At 46.5% G+C, this 15,000-nt stretch overlaps 1 protein-coding gene across 1 annotated transcript in view; it reads right to left on the bottom strand.

Annotated features, from left to right (window-relative positions):
* sema5a (sema domain, seven thrombospondin repeats (type 1 and type 1-like), transmembrane domain (TM) and short cytoplasmic domain, (semaphorin) 5A) overlaps positions 1-15,000 on the bottom strand; it is a gene marked incomplete at both ends in the record, with an annotated part of 94,538 nt that overhangs the window by 27,289 nt on the left and 52,249 nt on the right. The window contains 4 exons of the mRNA XM_080542732.1: positions 1,982-2,129; positions 8,946-9,089; positions 9,950-10,131; positions 12,778-12,895. Of these exons, the coding sequence (XP_080398858.1) occupies positions 1,982-2,129; positions 8,946-9,089; positions 9,950-10,131; positions 12,778-12,895 (592 nt within the window). The remainder of the gene's footprint in view (positions 1-1,981; positions 2,130-8,945; positions 9,090-9,949; positions 10,132-12,777; positions 12,896-15,000) is intronic.

Here is a 15,000-nt window from a genome sequence, read left to right as displayed (position 1 = left end):
TTACTTCCTTGTCTGTAATCTTCTGCGGGCTACACTTCGCCCCGATGCCGGTAAAAATAGTCCCGTACCCTGGTACTAACCACAAACCCCAAACTGGGAATACACCTTGGATATTCCCACCACGTCCCACTTCAGGCTGGGACAGACTGGGTTTCGAGGTCGGAATGTCGGGCCCTGGGAGGAATACCTGTGAGGTTCCCGTCAGACATAGACAAAGGGGTTCCGGTTACCGTCTCGGAATGGGGGTCCTCTCGGAATGGGGGCTCCTCTCGGAATGGGGTCGAAGGAGCCCTGTTGGGGCCAGCGTGGCATTCCCAGGATGCTTCACTTGGGGATAATGGTAGCAGCGTGGTGAAATAGCTGGGGCAGCTGCCGGGAGGTGTGCGTGTGCGTGTGTGTGTGTGTGCGAGTGTGTGTGTGCATGTGTGTGTGGTAGTGTGTGTGTCTCCCATTACGGTTGAAGATGCCAAGACAGTATATTCCAGTGCTACTGTATGCGGGTGGCCAGTTAGTGTAAAAAGCTTCCAACGGACTTGGTGATGCAGCCTGACCGGTTCCAACCTTCTACTAAGGGTTGGCCGTCGCTACTGTCTGGTGGCTAATGGGGCAGGTCATTCTCTCAGTTGTCAGAAGGCTGCCAGCGCTAAGTTCTGGGGTCACCGTGGGTCATTGTGTCCTAATGGAATGGAGGGATGATGGGAGTTCTCAGTGCACTTTGAGTTGGGTTGCCAAGTTACCACCAAGTACAGTACGGTAGTGACAAAGTACGTTGCAAGGCGCCAAGGCAGCGATACACACACACACGCACGCACGCACACGCACACGTACACGCACACGCACACGCACATGCACACGCACACGCACACACACACACACACACACACACACAGACACACACACATATACACACACACACACACACACATTCTGAATTCAGCACTGTACATCCGACACGCCGTGACCCCCCAGCGATCTAATCCATTTCCAGTCAGGACCCTGAAGAGGAAACTGCGTCTGTGTGTGTGTATGTGTGTATGTGTGTGTGTGTGTGTGCTTTTTTATTTTTGAAACCGCCGTGGATCAGCAGCCATGTTTGAAAATAGCATTAAAATAACACGAGCGCCATGTCATGCTGACACCCCAGAGCACATCAGGGTATGTCACATTCCTTCAGCGCCTTGCGTCACTCCGGCCTCGGGCCTAGCGCCTAGCACCCATCATAAACAGAATGGATCAACGTTGTTATATTATGAAATATATAATTGAACACCCTGTTATGAATGCTGTTTATAAAAAAAAGGCTTCTAATGGCATTCGTAATGTCAACACGCCACGGCGTTTTGTGTGACTACTACAGCCGCCGTGCTCTATGAATTAATTCACGAATGAAAAAAAAAGAATTGACGTTGTGACCGGTTCATTTGTTAATTAATCAAAATGAACATTACAACAACAGGTTCCCCACTTGAATAATACCTTTAATGGAAATGACTCAACTAGAGAGAAAGTGTGGGATATGGAAGTGTGGATCTCAGGAGTGATTAAGTGTTTATGTGTCGATAAATAGACCATGGTAATGGATCTGCTGTGACAGGCCGCTGCTGTATAAATACTGGGGGAAGATGTCGGAGTACTTGACTCCACAGCGGGCAGAGCAAAAGTACTCCGACTCAGAACCTAATAAGGCAGAGCTGCTGTCCTCTGCTGAGAGACTTGTGATGCTAGGGGTGCTTGATGATTAGTGCCCAGCGAATGGATGGGGTGTGAGAGACTTTCCTAATCATCATTTCTAGAGAGCAAAAATAACAGCAGCCATCCGCACACTCAAGCACTGTGCAAAAACGTTGTTTTATTGCGAAGCTTTCGGTCATAGACCTTCCTCGGTCATAGACCTTCTTCAGGTATAATCATCATTTCGGAAAGAGTATGTGTGTGTGTGTGTGTGTGTGTGTGTGTGTGTGTGTGTGTGTGTATGACGTACCTGGCCACACCCTGGGCATTCGTTGCCGTTCACACAGGTCCTGCGTCGTGATTGGATGCCTCCTCCGCAGGGGACCGTACAGCGCTCCCATGTGGACCAGGCCGACCAGTAGATGTGAGGCGGGCAGGGAAGGTGCTCGTTACAATACCTGAGAAGGACAAGGACCACAGGCCATGAGTGTGTGTGTGTGAGAAAGAAGGAGGAAAGATTATGTGAGTTAGAAGGTGTGTCTGTGTGTGTGTGTTTGGCTAATCCATGGGAGGGTTCATTTGGGGGTTATTTTATTTGTTGTTTGTGATTGGTTAAAAGTATGCATGAGTGGAGTGATTGGTTAGATAGAAATGGGGGCGGGCTTAATGAGTGTGATCTGAGAGACAGGGGAGAAGGGAGATCAGTTGTATAGAGAGATGGGAGTTGGTAAGTTGAGTTCTGTATGATTGTGTAGTTTGTTAAATCTTTTCTGTTAGTTTGTTCACTGTTGTTTATTTACATGTACTAATATCAATGTATTGTGTTCAGTTTTACAATCTGTTTATTAGAGGAAGAAGGAAATCAAACCGAATTGTGTCAGATCTCATCATTTCACCCGTACTGCCGGAGCAAGCAGAAAATTCACCATTCAGCTAACTAGAGGGAGAGCTGAACAGTGTGTGTGTGTGTGTGTGTGTGTGTGTGTGTGTGTGTGTGTGTGTGTGTGTGAAAGGGTGGGTGGGGTGGTGGTCAGTGGGCAGTCTGGGGTGGGCTGACACAGTAGAATCACCAAGTCAGTCTGCTGTAAAATTAGTGGTTTCTTTGACAGGGGAGCTAAAACTGTACCGGAGTGGGCCCTGAAGTCCTAATCATATCTGAACATATGCGCTGAACCAAAAATAGCTTCAAAGAAGTAAGAGTTGACACGCCACAAGACAAGGCTAGACGTAACCATCAGAGCATTTTCTGTCTCTCCAGATAGAGACAAACCAATGGAGACAAAGTGGAATCTCATTTAAAACAAACACCCTTTTTTACTGGCCAAAGAAAGAACCTCTTTTATGTACCCATCAACAGCAGAGAAATGACACAGGAGATTGCGACCATAAAACCAGTCAGTACGTTGTGAACATCAAGGGGGAATGGATCCTCTACTTCATCATGCGTGAAAAGTTCACTTATGGAAACTTGGTCGCCCATCTTTAACGAGTCAGCATGTGTGTGTGTATCCCACATATCTTAATAGCCCAGCCTGTGAAAAAACCATGCAGACACATTTATCATGCTTAATTGGATCGTTTACAAGACAGGATTACTGCATGGCACCAATGGTTAATTACTCGACATTCATTATCCAGTATCGTAATGCTATTGATAGGCGTATAAGAGCCCATATAGTTTATTTTAGATGTTATATCATACTATAATTAAAAAAAAGACACTTAAGTCCTAAAAGGTTCTTGTTGGTTGTTTTTGGAGCGTACACAACCCGCTGGATGCTGTAATGTAAAAAAATTCGAGCATTGCAATGTTTTCTGTCGAATGTACGTAGCCCCCTACATAAAAAGCTCCTGAGATTTGGCTGGAGATACTAGAGAGTTGCCTAGTATGATATTAAAGCCAAGCTCATTCGGTTATTGTTCAGGGAGGATTAAAAACACTACATAAAAGCCCTGCATTAAGCCGACTATGATTTTCTGCAATCTGCTTGCTATATCAAACTGCCTGAAATCTGTTTAGGGATTGGAGAGAGAGAGAGAGAGAGAGAGAGAGAGAGAGAGAGAGAGAGAGAGAGAGAGAGAGAGAGAGAGAGAGAGAGAATCGGGGAAAGAGAGAGAAATGTGTGAGGCAGACAAAGAAACAAAACTGGTAGAAAGAAACAGAGACAGAAATGGGATTTAATGCAAACCCATGAGAGAGAGAGAGAGAGACAGAGACAGAGAGAGAGAGAGAGATTGATTGTGGATCCCTGCTGTAAGAAGAGGAGATGTGGACAGATCCATCGTAAAGAGATTTATCGCCCCGCTAAAAGTCATTGTCAATACAGGCATGCAAATGGCTTTGGTCCAGATTAGATTATCTTTTGTTTGATACAACGTACCCCCCCCCAAACCAACGTGCCCCCCGCAACCTCCTGTAAAAAAACACTGGGCAGGAGGTCAAAAGGAATCATTAAATAAAATAATGACTAGCATAGGCTAGAGTAAGGAAGGGTACACTGTATCAATCTGCTGGCATAAGGTACATAAACTTCAACATTTGCCAGACAGATTGTAGCCAACAGCATCACCTGGCAGAGTAGGTCCTAAAACATTTGCTTTTCCTTAATGTGCTTATCCCTCCCTACGGCAAGCCATCAGGGCCAACTGTCTGGGGAGCCACTGGCAGAATACTCAGGCAGTTCGGTGTGAAAAGTGGACTTTTTGCCCTGGAAGCTGTGAGTGTGTGTGTGTGTGTGTGTGTGTGTGTGTGTGTGTGTGTGTGTGTGTGCGTGCATGTATGTGTGTGTGTGTGTGTGTGTGTCTATACCATAGGCGCAAGAGAGTGTAATGAATAGTGTTTGGGCACATTTGTGTGATTGAAAGTGTGTGAATGTGTTGCGTGTCTGGTGTACCGTACTTGTATGTGTGTGTTAGTGTGCGCTACTGTGTGTGTGTGTGTGTGTGTAATAAATGGCAGGCTAGAGTCCTTTCCTAACGCTCTAACCACAACCATCTGGCATCAGTGCGCCAGGCGGAGAGGGAGCCAGGGTAACGCGTGTCGGCACATGGGGAGCTGGATACCCCATCACCACAACACAAAACGGGAAACGGGGATATTTCACCGCCGAATTAAACATTTGTTTCGTGGTGCCAGTCATAGCTGCTCAGATTTCCCCTAAAGCATATCACAGCAATCTACTGTATACCGCACACAACAGATGGTCTATGGGCTATGGATCCTCCCTGACTGAAGACCGCTTGAGGTATGAAGTGACAAAACCGTGCTGGAACGACAACTACTGAGCCTTCCTTTCACAAAGATAGAGAAAACAACAACGCGTGACCAGAAAACCAAGTTTAAACCCTATACTCTTCTCTTCTTCAACAGAAGTGGCCTTGTCTCTTGCTGAACAGTTTCAAGTTTCAAGTTTATTGCTATGTCACAGTACAGGAGTATAAGAGAGTGAAAGAGGGGGAAATAGGGACAGCAAGGCATCAAGACATCAATAGTTCTCGATAAGCACACCTGTGTAAACCTGTAGAACAGAAAACTCGCTGTTTGAGACACGCGCCGCGGAAGTAGCAAACACGCGTCTGGTGAGGACGACGCACCTAAAAAATTTTTTTTTTTAAATGTTCCGCCACGCACAAGTTCGGTAAGGTAAGGCGGCTAGTGGGTTTCCGGCCTACGATTCTTAGGCTTCGGTTCCTGAAATTGCATTGCAGCACAAGACATAAGGCAATAATAATTCAAGCGTAATTCAAGATAAAACATTTATATTTAAGTACAGGACATAAGTCACAAAAAAGAATAGGCATAATACAAGATAAATGGCAATAGCACAGGTAAGGCAGGATACTCTAGTGGTGCCACTAGTGATAATAGAGAGTTCAGTAGTAAAGTGGCTGTGAGCTTAAGGTTTCCTCAGCCCGTATCCATGGGGTGTGCTTGGGGATAGATAGTCAATCGTCGACAGTGGGGGCTTGTTCGGTACAGTGAGACTGACACAGTATATTCATCCATTAACAGCGTTCTCTCTCCCCTATGGCGTCTGGGTCCCCAGAACCCTGCCTGAGGCCCTTATGGATCCACAAGGCTCTGCTGCCTGCCTGTTCGCTGTGCTAGTCTGGTGGGCAGGGGGGCTGGACGTGTCGCCTTCCACAACTTGCATATGTTCCCGCGGCGTACCGCCCGGAGGGATATTGTCTTCCAGCTCCTTTAGACGGATGTGGGGGGGGAGGAAGGAAAACGTGCGGGAAATCCGCCATCGTTATTTGGTTTCCCGAACCTACCGCTGACAGTCTCCCTGAGAGAAGCATCGCCAGAGTGAGCTGTCTGACATTAGTGGTAGAGATTTATTTTCGATTTGGAAAAAGAGTGCAATTTACACCAACCCAAAACCCTCCCGAAAGTTCTTAAAAGCTCCATCCATTATTTCCCGCTGAGCTCGCCCAAGGTGTTTTATTAGCAGAGCAGATTGTGTGCGAGCGGGGGAAAGAAAGGGAACCGGGGGAGGGGGAGGGAGGGAGAGAGAGAGAGAGATAGAGAGAGAGAGAGAGATAGAGAGAGAGAGAGAGAGATAGAGAGAGACAGAGCAAGCAAGAGCTGGTATAGTTAGAGCAGGGGAGAGAGGGAGTGTGGGAGTGAGAGAGAGAGAGAGAGAGAGAGAGAGAGAGAGAGAGAGAGAGAGAGAGAGAGAGAGACCCTTTCAGATGAGCTGGACTTTAGCCAGCAGACCCTCCTCCCTACACCTGGAAGCTTCAGCTAACAGTGTTGTATACAGTAGTTGGTTATTCATTGGCTCTGCAGAGACACATCAGGTGCTATCAGGACCTTTCACAGAAGGAAAGAGAGAGAGAGAGAGAGAGAGAGAGAGAGAGAGAGAGAGAGAGAGAGAGAGAGAGAGAGAGAGAGAGAGGGAGAGGGTGGGGAAGAGTGAGAGCAAGAGAGTTCCAGAGGGAGAGAGAGAGAGAGGAGGAGGACAGGGGAAGTTGGAATCGGTTGTTAGCATTAAACATTGTCATAATAGGGTGCAACAGTTAGAATTTTATGCTGATGCTGGTCAAGGGCAACCCTCTCTCGTCCACACATAATGTAAAACCACGCTGAATCAAACTGCTCTCCATCATAATTGGCGACATGATCTAATATTTGGGTTATCTAAAACAAAAGGGCACTGGCCAGTGGTAACTGCCAAATCAGTTGGTCAACCAACCAGGAGCTAGCGAGCTGCACAAACCAGCTAACAGAAACAGTTTGCACTAAACACGAGGTTAGTTTCTTAGTTACTGGAATTAGCTAGCTGTGCACCATTCCTACCATCGTGACATAGAAAGAAAGAAATGCTAGCCAAGTGGTTGGATGTATCTCAACTATCAATCAATGGTAGCGGAGATTTGGCTAAAAAAAATCTTTGGCTGGTGACTGCCATCCTGACAGATCCCCTGCATAAACGTCCAACTGATTTCACCTCATGTGTCATTGATTAGAGATGATGAATTGAATGTATATGTGTGAAGAGAGGCCAACGTGTTATTGACCAATAGCTTTATGTGGATGTGGGAAATGGGTTTTAGATTGCCCTTGGCCATATTACTTGAGATAATGGTTGTTTTATTTGAAATAAACCAACACAATATCCACAGCGTTTTCATCGCCGTTCTATTGCCTTCCAGCTGAGAAATACAACGCTCACAACCGCCTATTGTGACGCTTAATGATAACAACCTATTAGAGGAGTCCTTGAACAGACGATAAATCTGCAGCTTCACTTCCATTATATGACTCTGCTGCTTCTCTGTTACCACGGAAACCCTCGAGTAAAGGCGGGAGGGGGGAGCGAGCGCTTGTTTACCTCTCTCTGCCGCCTCGCCGTCCTTCTCTTTCTCCCTCTCTTTCCTCTCTTTCCTCTCCTGCTGTCTCCCCTTTTTCCTTTATCTCTTATTACTTATGCTTTCCCCACTCTCTCTCTCTCTCTCTCTCCCCCTCTCTGCTCTCTCTCTCTCTGCTCTCTCTCTCTCTCTCTCTTCCTCTCTGCTCTCTCTCTTTCTCTGCACTCTCTCTCTCTGTCTCTCTCTCTCTCTCTTTCTCTGCTCTCTCTCTTTCTGTCTCTCCCCCTCTCTCCCTCTCTGCTCTCTCTCTCCCTCTCTGCTCTCTCTCTCTCTCTGCTCTCTCTCTCTCTCTCTCTCTCTCTCTCTCTCTCTCTCTCTCTCTCTCTCTCTCATAGGAGCCACAGGAGGTGAATGAAAGAAGCAGCGTGGTATCTCGGTAACCCAGAGAATCTCCAGCCACAAAGAATGGCCAAACTTGATTAAAAAACATAGCAGGCTTCAAAAAGCTATATTTATAGCCTAGATGGAAAACGCATATTCAGACACTGTACAGGATCGAGAAAGTCGTTTCGTTCTCACATTATTGACTTTGTAGTAAAGTTTCCGGACGACGTAACAAACTTGAGAGTAATCGGACTCTTCACACGACACCTCTCTACACATCACAACCTTCCTCCACCTCTTCATGCCTCTCTCGCTTCTTTTGCTCACTTTCTTTTTTACGTAAATGAATTTTTCTTTTTCAGAGGGGCCTTGAAGGCTGCTTAGGGACCACTCACACATCTTTAGAGGAGATTATTCGCCACCAAAGCTTCCCAAGCTTAAAAAAAAAACGCTGGCCTCATCTGTGGGTGGAACATTTAAAAATGATGGTGGGTGTGTGACCAGGCCTGATAGGACTCTACACACACATATCAACGGGCGTGACTGACTGCTGCTGGTGTGGACGTGTGGTTGCGTGTGTGTGTGTGTGTGTGTGTGTGTGTGTGTGTGGTGCCCCATACCTTGGTCCACACACACCCCGAGCTGTGTGTGTGTGTGTGTGTGTGTGTGTGTGTGTGTGTGTGTGTGTGTGTGTGTGTGTGTGTGTAGTGCCCCATACCTTGGTCCACACACACCCCGTGGCTTGAGCTGTCTGTGTATGTGTGTGTGTGTGTGTGTATGTGTGTGTGTGTGTGTGTGTGTGTGTGTGTGTGTGTGTGTGTGTGTGGGTGGGTGGGTGGTGCCCCATACCTTGGTCCATACACATCCCGTGGCTTGAGCTGTGTATGTGTGTGTGTGTGTGTGTGTGTATGTATATATATATGTGTGTGTGTGTGTGTGTGTGTGTGTGTGTGTGGGTGTGTGTGTGTGTGTGTGTGTGTGTGTGTAGTGCCCCATACCTTGGTCCACACACACCCTGTGGCTTGAGCTGTCTGTGTGTGTGTATGTATGTGTGTGTGTGTGTGTGTGTGTCCTACCTCTCCTCCCGGTTCTGGCCCACACACACCCGTCCTCCGTGGCGGGGGGTGGGGTTGCTGCAGGAGCGCTGGCGGACCTGGAAGCCGATGCCACAGCTGGTGCTGCAGGGGGCCCAGGAGGTCCAGGGGGTCCATGCCCCGTTCCTATGGAAACACGCCACAGGCCGTTACATAGCTGTCACTGGGTTACCATTACATACTGTAGCTGTCACTGGGTTACGTATGTATGTATTTTAATATTTTGAGATTTTAGGTTGCCTCCAGGGACAGCAGACGAAAATTAGCCTAGTAGGCTAATTCAGGCTCATTTACATCATGTCTGTGTGCATTGTCCCTATTTTAAATAAATAAATCATAATCAAATCATAATCATAACCAGATACATACTGTAGCTATCACTGGGTTACCAGATATACATACTGTAGCTGTCACTGGGTTACCAGATACATAGGGTAGATACACCACATGACAGAGGCATGATGTGATGGGTAGATGGATGAATGAATGGATGGATAGATAGATGGATATTTTGATGGATTAAGATATGGATGGATAGATAGATAGATAGATAGATGGATATTTGGATGGATTAACAGATGGAAGGATAGATAGATAGATTGATAGATGGATAGACGGATGGATGGATGGATAGATGGATGGATTAACAGATGGATGGATGGATGGATGGATAGATGGATGGATAGATGGATGGATTAACAGATGGATGGATGGATTAACAGATAGATGGATGGATTAACAGATAGATGGATGGATTAACAGATGGATGGATAGATGGATGGATTAACAGATGGATGGATTAACAGATGGATGGATGAATGGATTAACAGATAGATGGATGGATTAACAGATGGATGGATGGATTAACAGATGGATGGATAGATGGATGGATTAACAGATGGATGGATGAACAGATGGATGGATGGATTAACAGATAGATGGATGGATGAACAGATGGATGGATGGATGGATGGATAGATAGATACCTGGAACAGTTGGCGACCTCCACACTGATGCCGTGACACTGCTGGCCACCACACTGAGGGGAGGGGTTATCACACGCCCGCGTCCGACACAAACAGGAACCGGCACTGCTGCCGTCGCTATGGCTACACATGTCCCACCCCGTCCAGGCTCTGAACCCCCCGTCCACCGTCACATTACGCACCTGGTGACATCACAGGAAGTAGAACAAATTCAGAACAGGAAGGAATACTCATGAATGGGTTCACTTTACAATCAATCAAATTCACCCAGTTCAGTCCGATTAGAGATGGACATCCTGTCCGCTGTCAAAAAACAAGATGGGGGCATAAACAAAATGGAACGTATTTAAAAATAGCATAATTCACAAAGGACACAGGCCTTAGATGTTTTCCAAGAAAACAACAACGACAAAAAAGAATGACAGTGCCTATCCCGCATTCAGAAACATAGTGAGTCATGCAATCGGTGAGAATGTCCAAAGGTATAAAAACCAGAAAACGATGCGGAATTACAAAAAGGGGATGAATTATAAACGATGTCCAGGCAATATACGCTAAATATGAAAGGGCATCGCTGTGAAATTCGAAACCACAGGTGATATGAGCCGTGTAATAGTTACATTTGCAGGGTAATTTAAAAACGTAAAGAGCTTTTTAACAACAGGAGAGGGAGGAGAGGCTCCATCAGTAACTGCTTCGCTAGGAGGCAGAAACAGGAGTTGAAATTCCTCTTATTTTGCCATGGAAACCTGTCATGTTTCTAAATTGGAATGCTTTGCTGCGGGAGAACACATCCTCTTCAATAGACGAGGCCATACCAGGAGGAAACAAAAGACCAGGAAGAGACAGCCTAATATTGAATCTCTTTCAGCAAAGCTAATAGCGTTCCTCTCATTGAGAGGCAGATAAAGAACCGTGTCATTTTTAGTTAATGAAATGAGAAGAATAGAATAATAGCGGGATGGACAAAGAAGTGATGTCGTGCTCCTGTGGGAGGCCGGGATAAGATACAACAACAATATTGCGTTTCATATACCGTCCTCTCAGTAGCCTCGTGGCGAGGATAATTTCTCATTTCATGGCCTCTGTGGAATTACGCACACAGATCAGTGGACTCTTCTATTGTTTCTAGAACATCTGGGAGACGGCATGTTTTTTTTCTCCGCAGAATAGGGTTATGATGACGTTAACGGAGAGATGGAATACAATGGTTATGCTTAGATCCGTTTTTTTATTCTACCTGAATCATTCAAAACATGTGCTGAGTAAGATGGCGGAGTTCCATTTGTACCTTTTTTGCTGAAAACATAACAAAAACAGACTGCGAATCCATTTGTTCCAACCACACGTTCCATTTGTAGCTTGTAGATGAAGCCATAGAAAAACAAACTGTTCCTTTTGCTTATTTCCATAAAGAGTCCAGTCCCCAGTACCAGATGGCATTGGTGAGTACATTGGTAAAGCACATCTCTTGCCTGCCCACACACTGCATAGTGAACACTATCCCACCTTGGACTTGTTCCCAACCCAAATCACTGCCACTTAAACAAACTAAAAGTATAGTATAGTGTATCTTTAGTATAGTACATAATAGTGTGAGACAAAGAAGAATATCTTTGCAGGAGCATCATTGACCTTGAATAGGAGATTTTTTTCCCTTTTCCCTTTTAAACTGTGATGTGCAGTTGGGTTGCCGCCAGTGTGTGTCACCGTCATGGCCGTGTGCAATAACACAGACGTGACTTCAGTGCTGGTTTAGACAAACACAAGGGCAGGAGGACAGCTTTGTCCTGCCAGCACACAGGTGGTGGTTATTGTAAAAGAGAGCTCTCGTTCCTAATGGCTTTCACCTGGCTAAAGGAAGGTTAAGTAAGTCAATATATTATGTTGCCCTAATTGTTTTGGCAGGCAGGTGTGTCTGTCTGACTAAATGAAAGGGAATAGACATTAGACAGCTACAGAACAGCCAGTGACGCAATGACATTTAGCTTACTATGAGGTCGTAAAACAGTGACAGCTAGGACTCTCTGATCGGTTGAAACTACCACTTAGGCTACCGGTGAACTTCAAAGGGAGTATGCCTGGTGTGTGTGTGTGTGTGTGTGTGTGTGTATGCGTGTGTGTGTGTGTGTGTGTATGCGTGTGTGTGTGTGTGCGTGTACACTTTTGTGTGTGTGTGTGTGTGTGCACTTTTGTGTGTGTATGTGTGTGTGTGTGTGTGTGTGTGTGCACTTTTGTGTGTGTGTGTGTGTGTAGTGGTGGATTGGCCAGCTTCAGTAACAGATGCCACGGGGCATTGAGCAGTGCCAAATAACCTGTTGAACACGAAACCACATAAAAGGCGGCGGCAGTACTCAACACTGCCAATGGTCACTGCCTTTAAATGGATTTCTGGGAAACAAACAACAGTTACTGTTTCTTTTAGCGGCGTAGCGGTGAAATCGATCCCCCTTCTAATAACCACTGAATTTGGACTTGAGAAAAATGAATGGGAGATGAACGATGAATGTTGTTGAGAGTGAGCTAATGATGGCATAGAGTGAGGTGATTGAGCTTATTCATTCCCAGGGTGCAAGCAGAGGAATGACTGTTAAAGGCTGAGTGTGTGTGTGTGTGTGTGTGTGTGTGTTTACATTTACATTTTATTTTTTGGCATTTAGCCGACACCTTATTCCAAAGCGACTAAGCAAGTAAATCATCAATTCACCAGTGTGTCTGTGTGTGTGTTTGAGTCCACATGCATGCATGTGCGTGCACGTGGCCAGCTCAGTCAGTACAGTATTGTCTGATGCATTCTGGGTACTGGGTAGTAGTTGGACCATACTTACGGGGCACTTAGTGATGCTCTGCTCCCATTGGCTCATACTGACGCTCTCCTCCAGAGTGGTACACTTCTTCAGCACCATGTCCCAGCCACAGTACGGGTCCCTCGCTCCCACACATGCCCTGAGAGAGAGGGAGGAGAGGAGGAGAGAGGGAGGAGATGGGAGAGATAGGAGAGGAGAGAGGAGAGAGAGGAGAGAGGGGCAGAGTGAGGAGAAGGAGGAGAGAGATGAGAGGAGAGGAGGAGGGGGGAGAGAGGGGCGGAGTGAGGAGAAGGAGGAGAGATATGAGAGGAGAGGAGGAGGGGGGAGAGAGGGGCGGAGTGAGGAGAAGGAGGAGAGATATGAGAGGAGAGGAGGAGGAGGGGGGGAGATGGGAGAGATGAGAGGAGAGGAGGAGGGGGGAGAGAGGGGCGGAGTGAGGAGAAGGAGGAGAGATATGAGAGGAGAGGAGGAGGAGGGGGGGGGAGCAGAGGAGAGAGGGAGGAGAGGAGAGGGGAGGAGAGTAGAGCAGAGATGATGTCATTTATTTTGTGTGTATATGAATTTACTGTGCTGCCTATAGCATTAGTTTTCTGGAGTGTGGTACTGTACTAATCATATGCTGATGTGAAAGAACAGTCCCATTAATCTGGCTTCCTGCAGATCAGCTGAGTTCTGTTTTGGTGTTTGCATTTCGACTCGATTCCAAAAAGCGTATTATCAAAGTCAATATTTGGCACTGGCTCGATTTCTGTTTGGCATGCTTGAGATCTGCCGCGTGGTTTCTTATGCACAATGTCCGACGTCTCCGTTGCCTCTCATGCAAATAAGTACACAGTGAGAAGAGCCAGAAGATAAATCTCTGATCCAATGACAGACACAAAGGAAGGACATGTGACCCCAGTACCATGTGATGTGTGTGTCGGCTAGACACTCACAATGATGGAGTATACTACACGTGCACACAAACACACACACAAACACACGCACACACGCACGCGCACACACACACACACGCACACACAAACACACACATGCACACACACACACACACACGCACACACACACACACACATACACGCACACACACACACACACACACACACACGCATACACACACACACACACACGCACACGCACGCACACACACACACACGCACACACACACACACACACACACACACACACACACACACGCACACACACACACACACACGCACACACACACACACACACACACACACACTGATGTTACGTCTGGGGGAGAACCACAGACAGGGGGGTGTGACGTGTGCAGGGCCGCTTTAAGGGGGGGCTAGCTGGGGCGGTGGCACAGGGCCTCGCGCTTTGGAGGGCCTCGCGTGAGGCAGGGTAAACAAAAAAAAAAAGTAAGCACTCCCTACTCTGCTTTCTTGCATTGCCTTGCATTATAAGCACTTCTCTCTCTGCTTTCCCTCGCGTACATTCGAATGCGTGAACATGTTTTTTATGTTTTTTTTAAGCATGCTTACCAGCCAATCAGTAGTTATTTCATTCCGATAAGAGCTACCGATTGGCTCTTATCACTTTCAAGTTCACTTTACTTTCACCTTACTTTCTCTCGCCCGGCAGAATAGCTTATGCTAGCTAGCTCAAACGATCTAAATAATAATAATCAATAAGGATAACTTGCTTGATTTTGTGAATATGGACATTACTGTCAGCGACATAAAGGGATTTCGTAGACTGGACTGGACTGGAAAAACAGAACTACTGGCAAAAGGCCCGGAGCCACCGCTCACCGATCTTCACACCCAGAAAGGGAGAGTCGCTAGGGGGTTCCAGCAAGCCTGGTATGAGCGGTTCATATGATTTATATGATTCGCGAGGCTGGTGGCGATATGTGCTTGTTTATATGGTTTGAGTACTGCTGTGCTGCTGGTTATGGCTTCTTATTTAAGACTTCCTCTGCTTTTACCTTTGAATGTAGGCCTGTGCCGTTGTGTTTGGAGAGAGAGCTGCTTAATCAATCGCTGAGATAGGCCTAATGTCGCTGTCCGTGCCAGTGGTTCTGGACCAAAAGTGTTAGAGAGAGATAGAGGGTTTGTGATGTGATGTCAAGTGCCTGTGTGACAAAGTGTGAAAAGAAAGTGTGTTGTGAGTTTACTATGGAGCAGTGGTGTGCCGTCAGGGCCAGCAAGGCCTTCTCTGCTGGCCTAAACATCATCAGAATATACATTTTATTTTAATATATATTTTCCACAAATA

This window comes from Nansenia antarctica (assembly GCF_963989245.1).
Source record: "Nansenia antarctica genome assembly, chromosome: 12".
Taxonomy (NCBI): Eukaryota; Metazoa; Chordata; class Actinopteri; order Argentiniformes; family Microstomatidae; genus Nansenia; species Nansenia antarctica.
The sequence above is the reverse complement of the archived record's forward strand: the minus strand, read 5'-3'. Positions and strand labels throughout refer to the sequence as shown.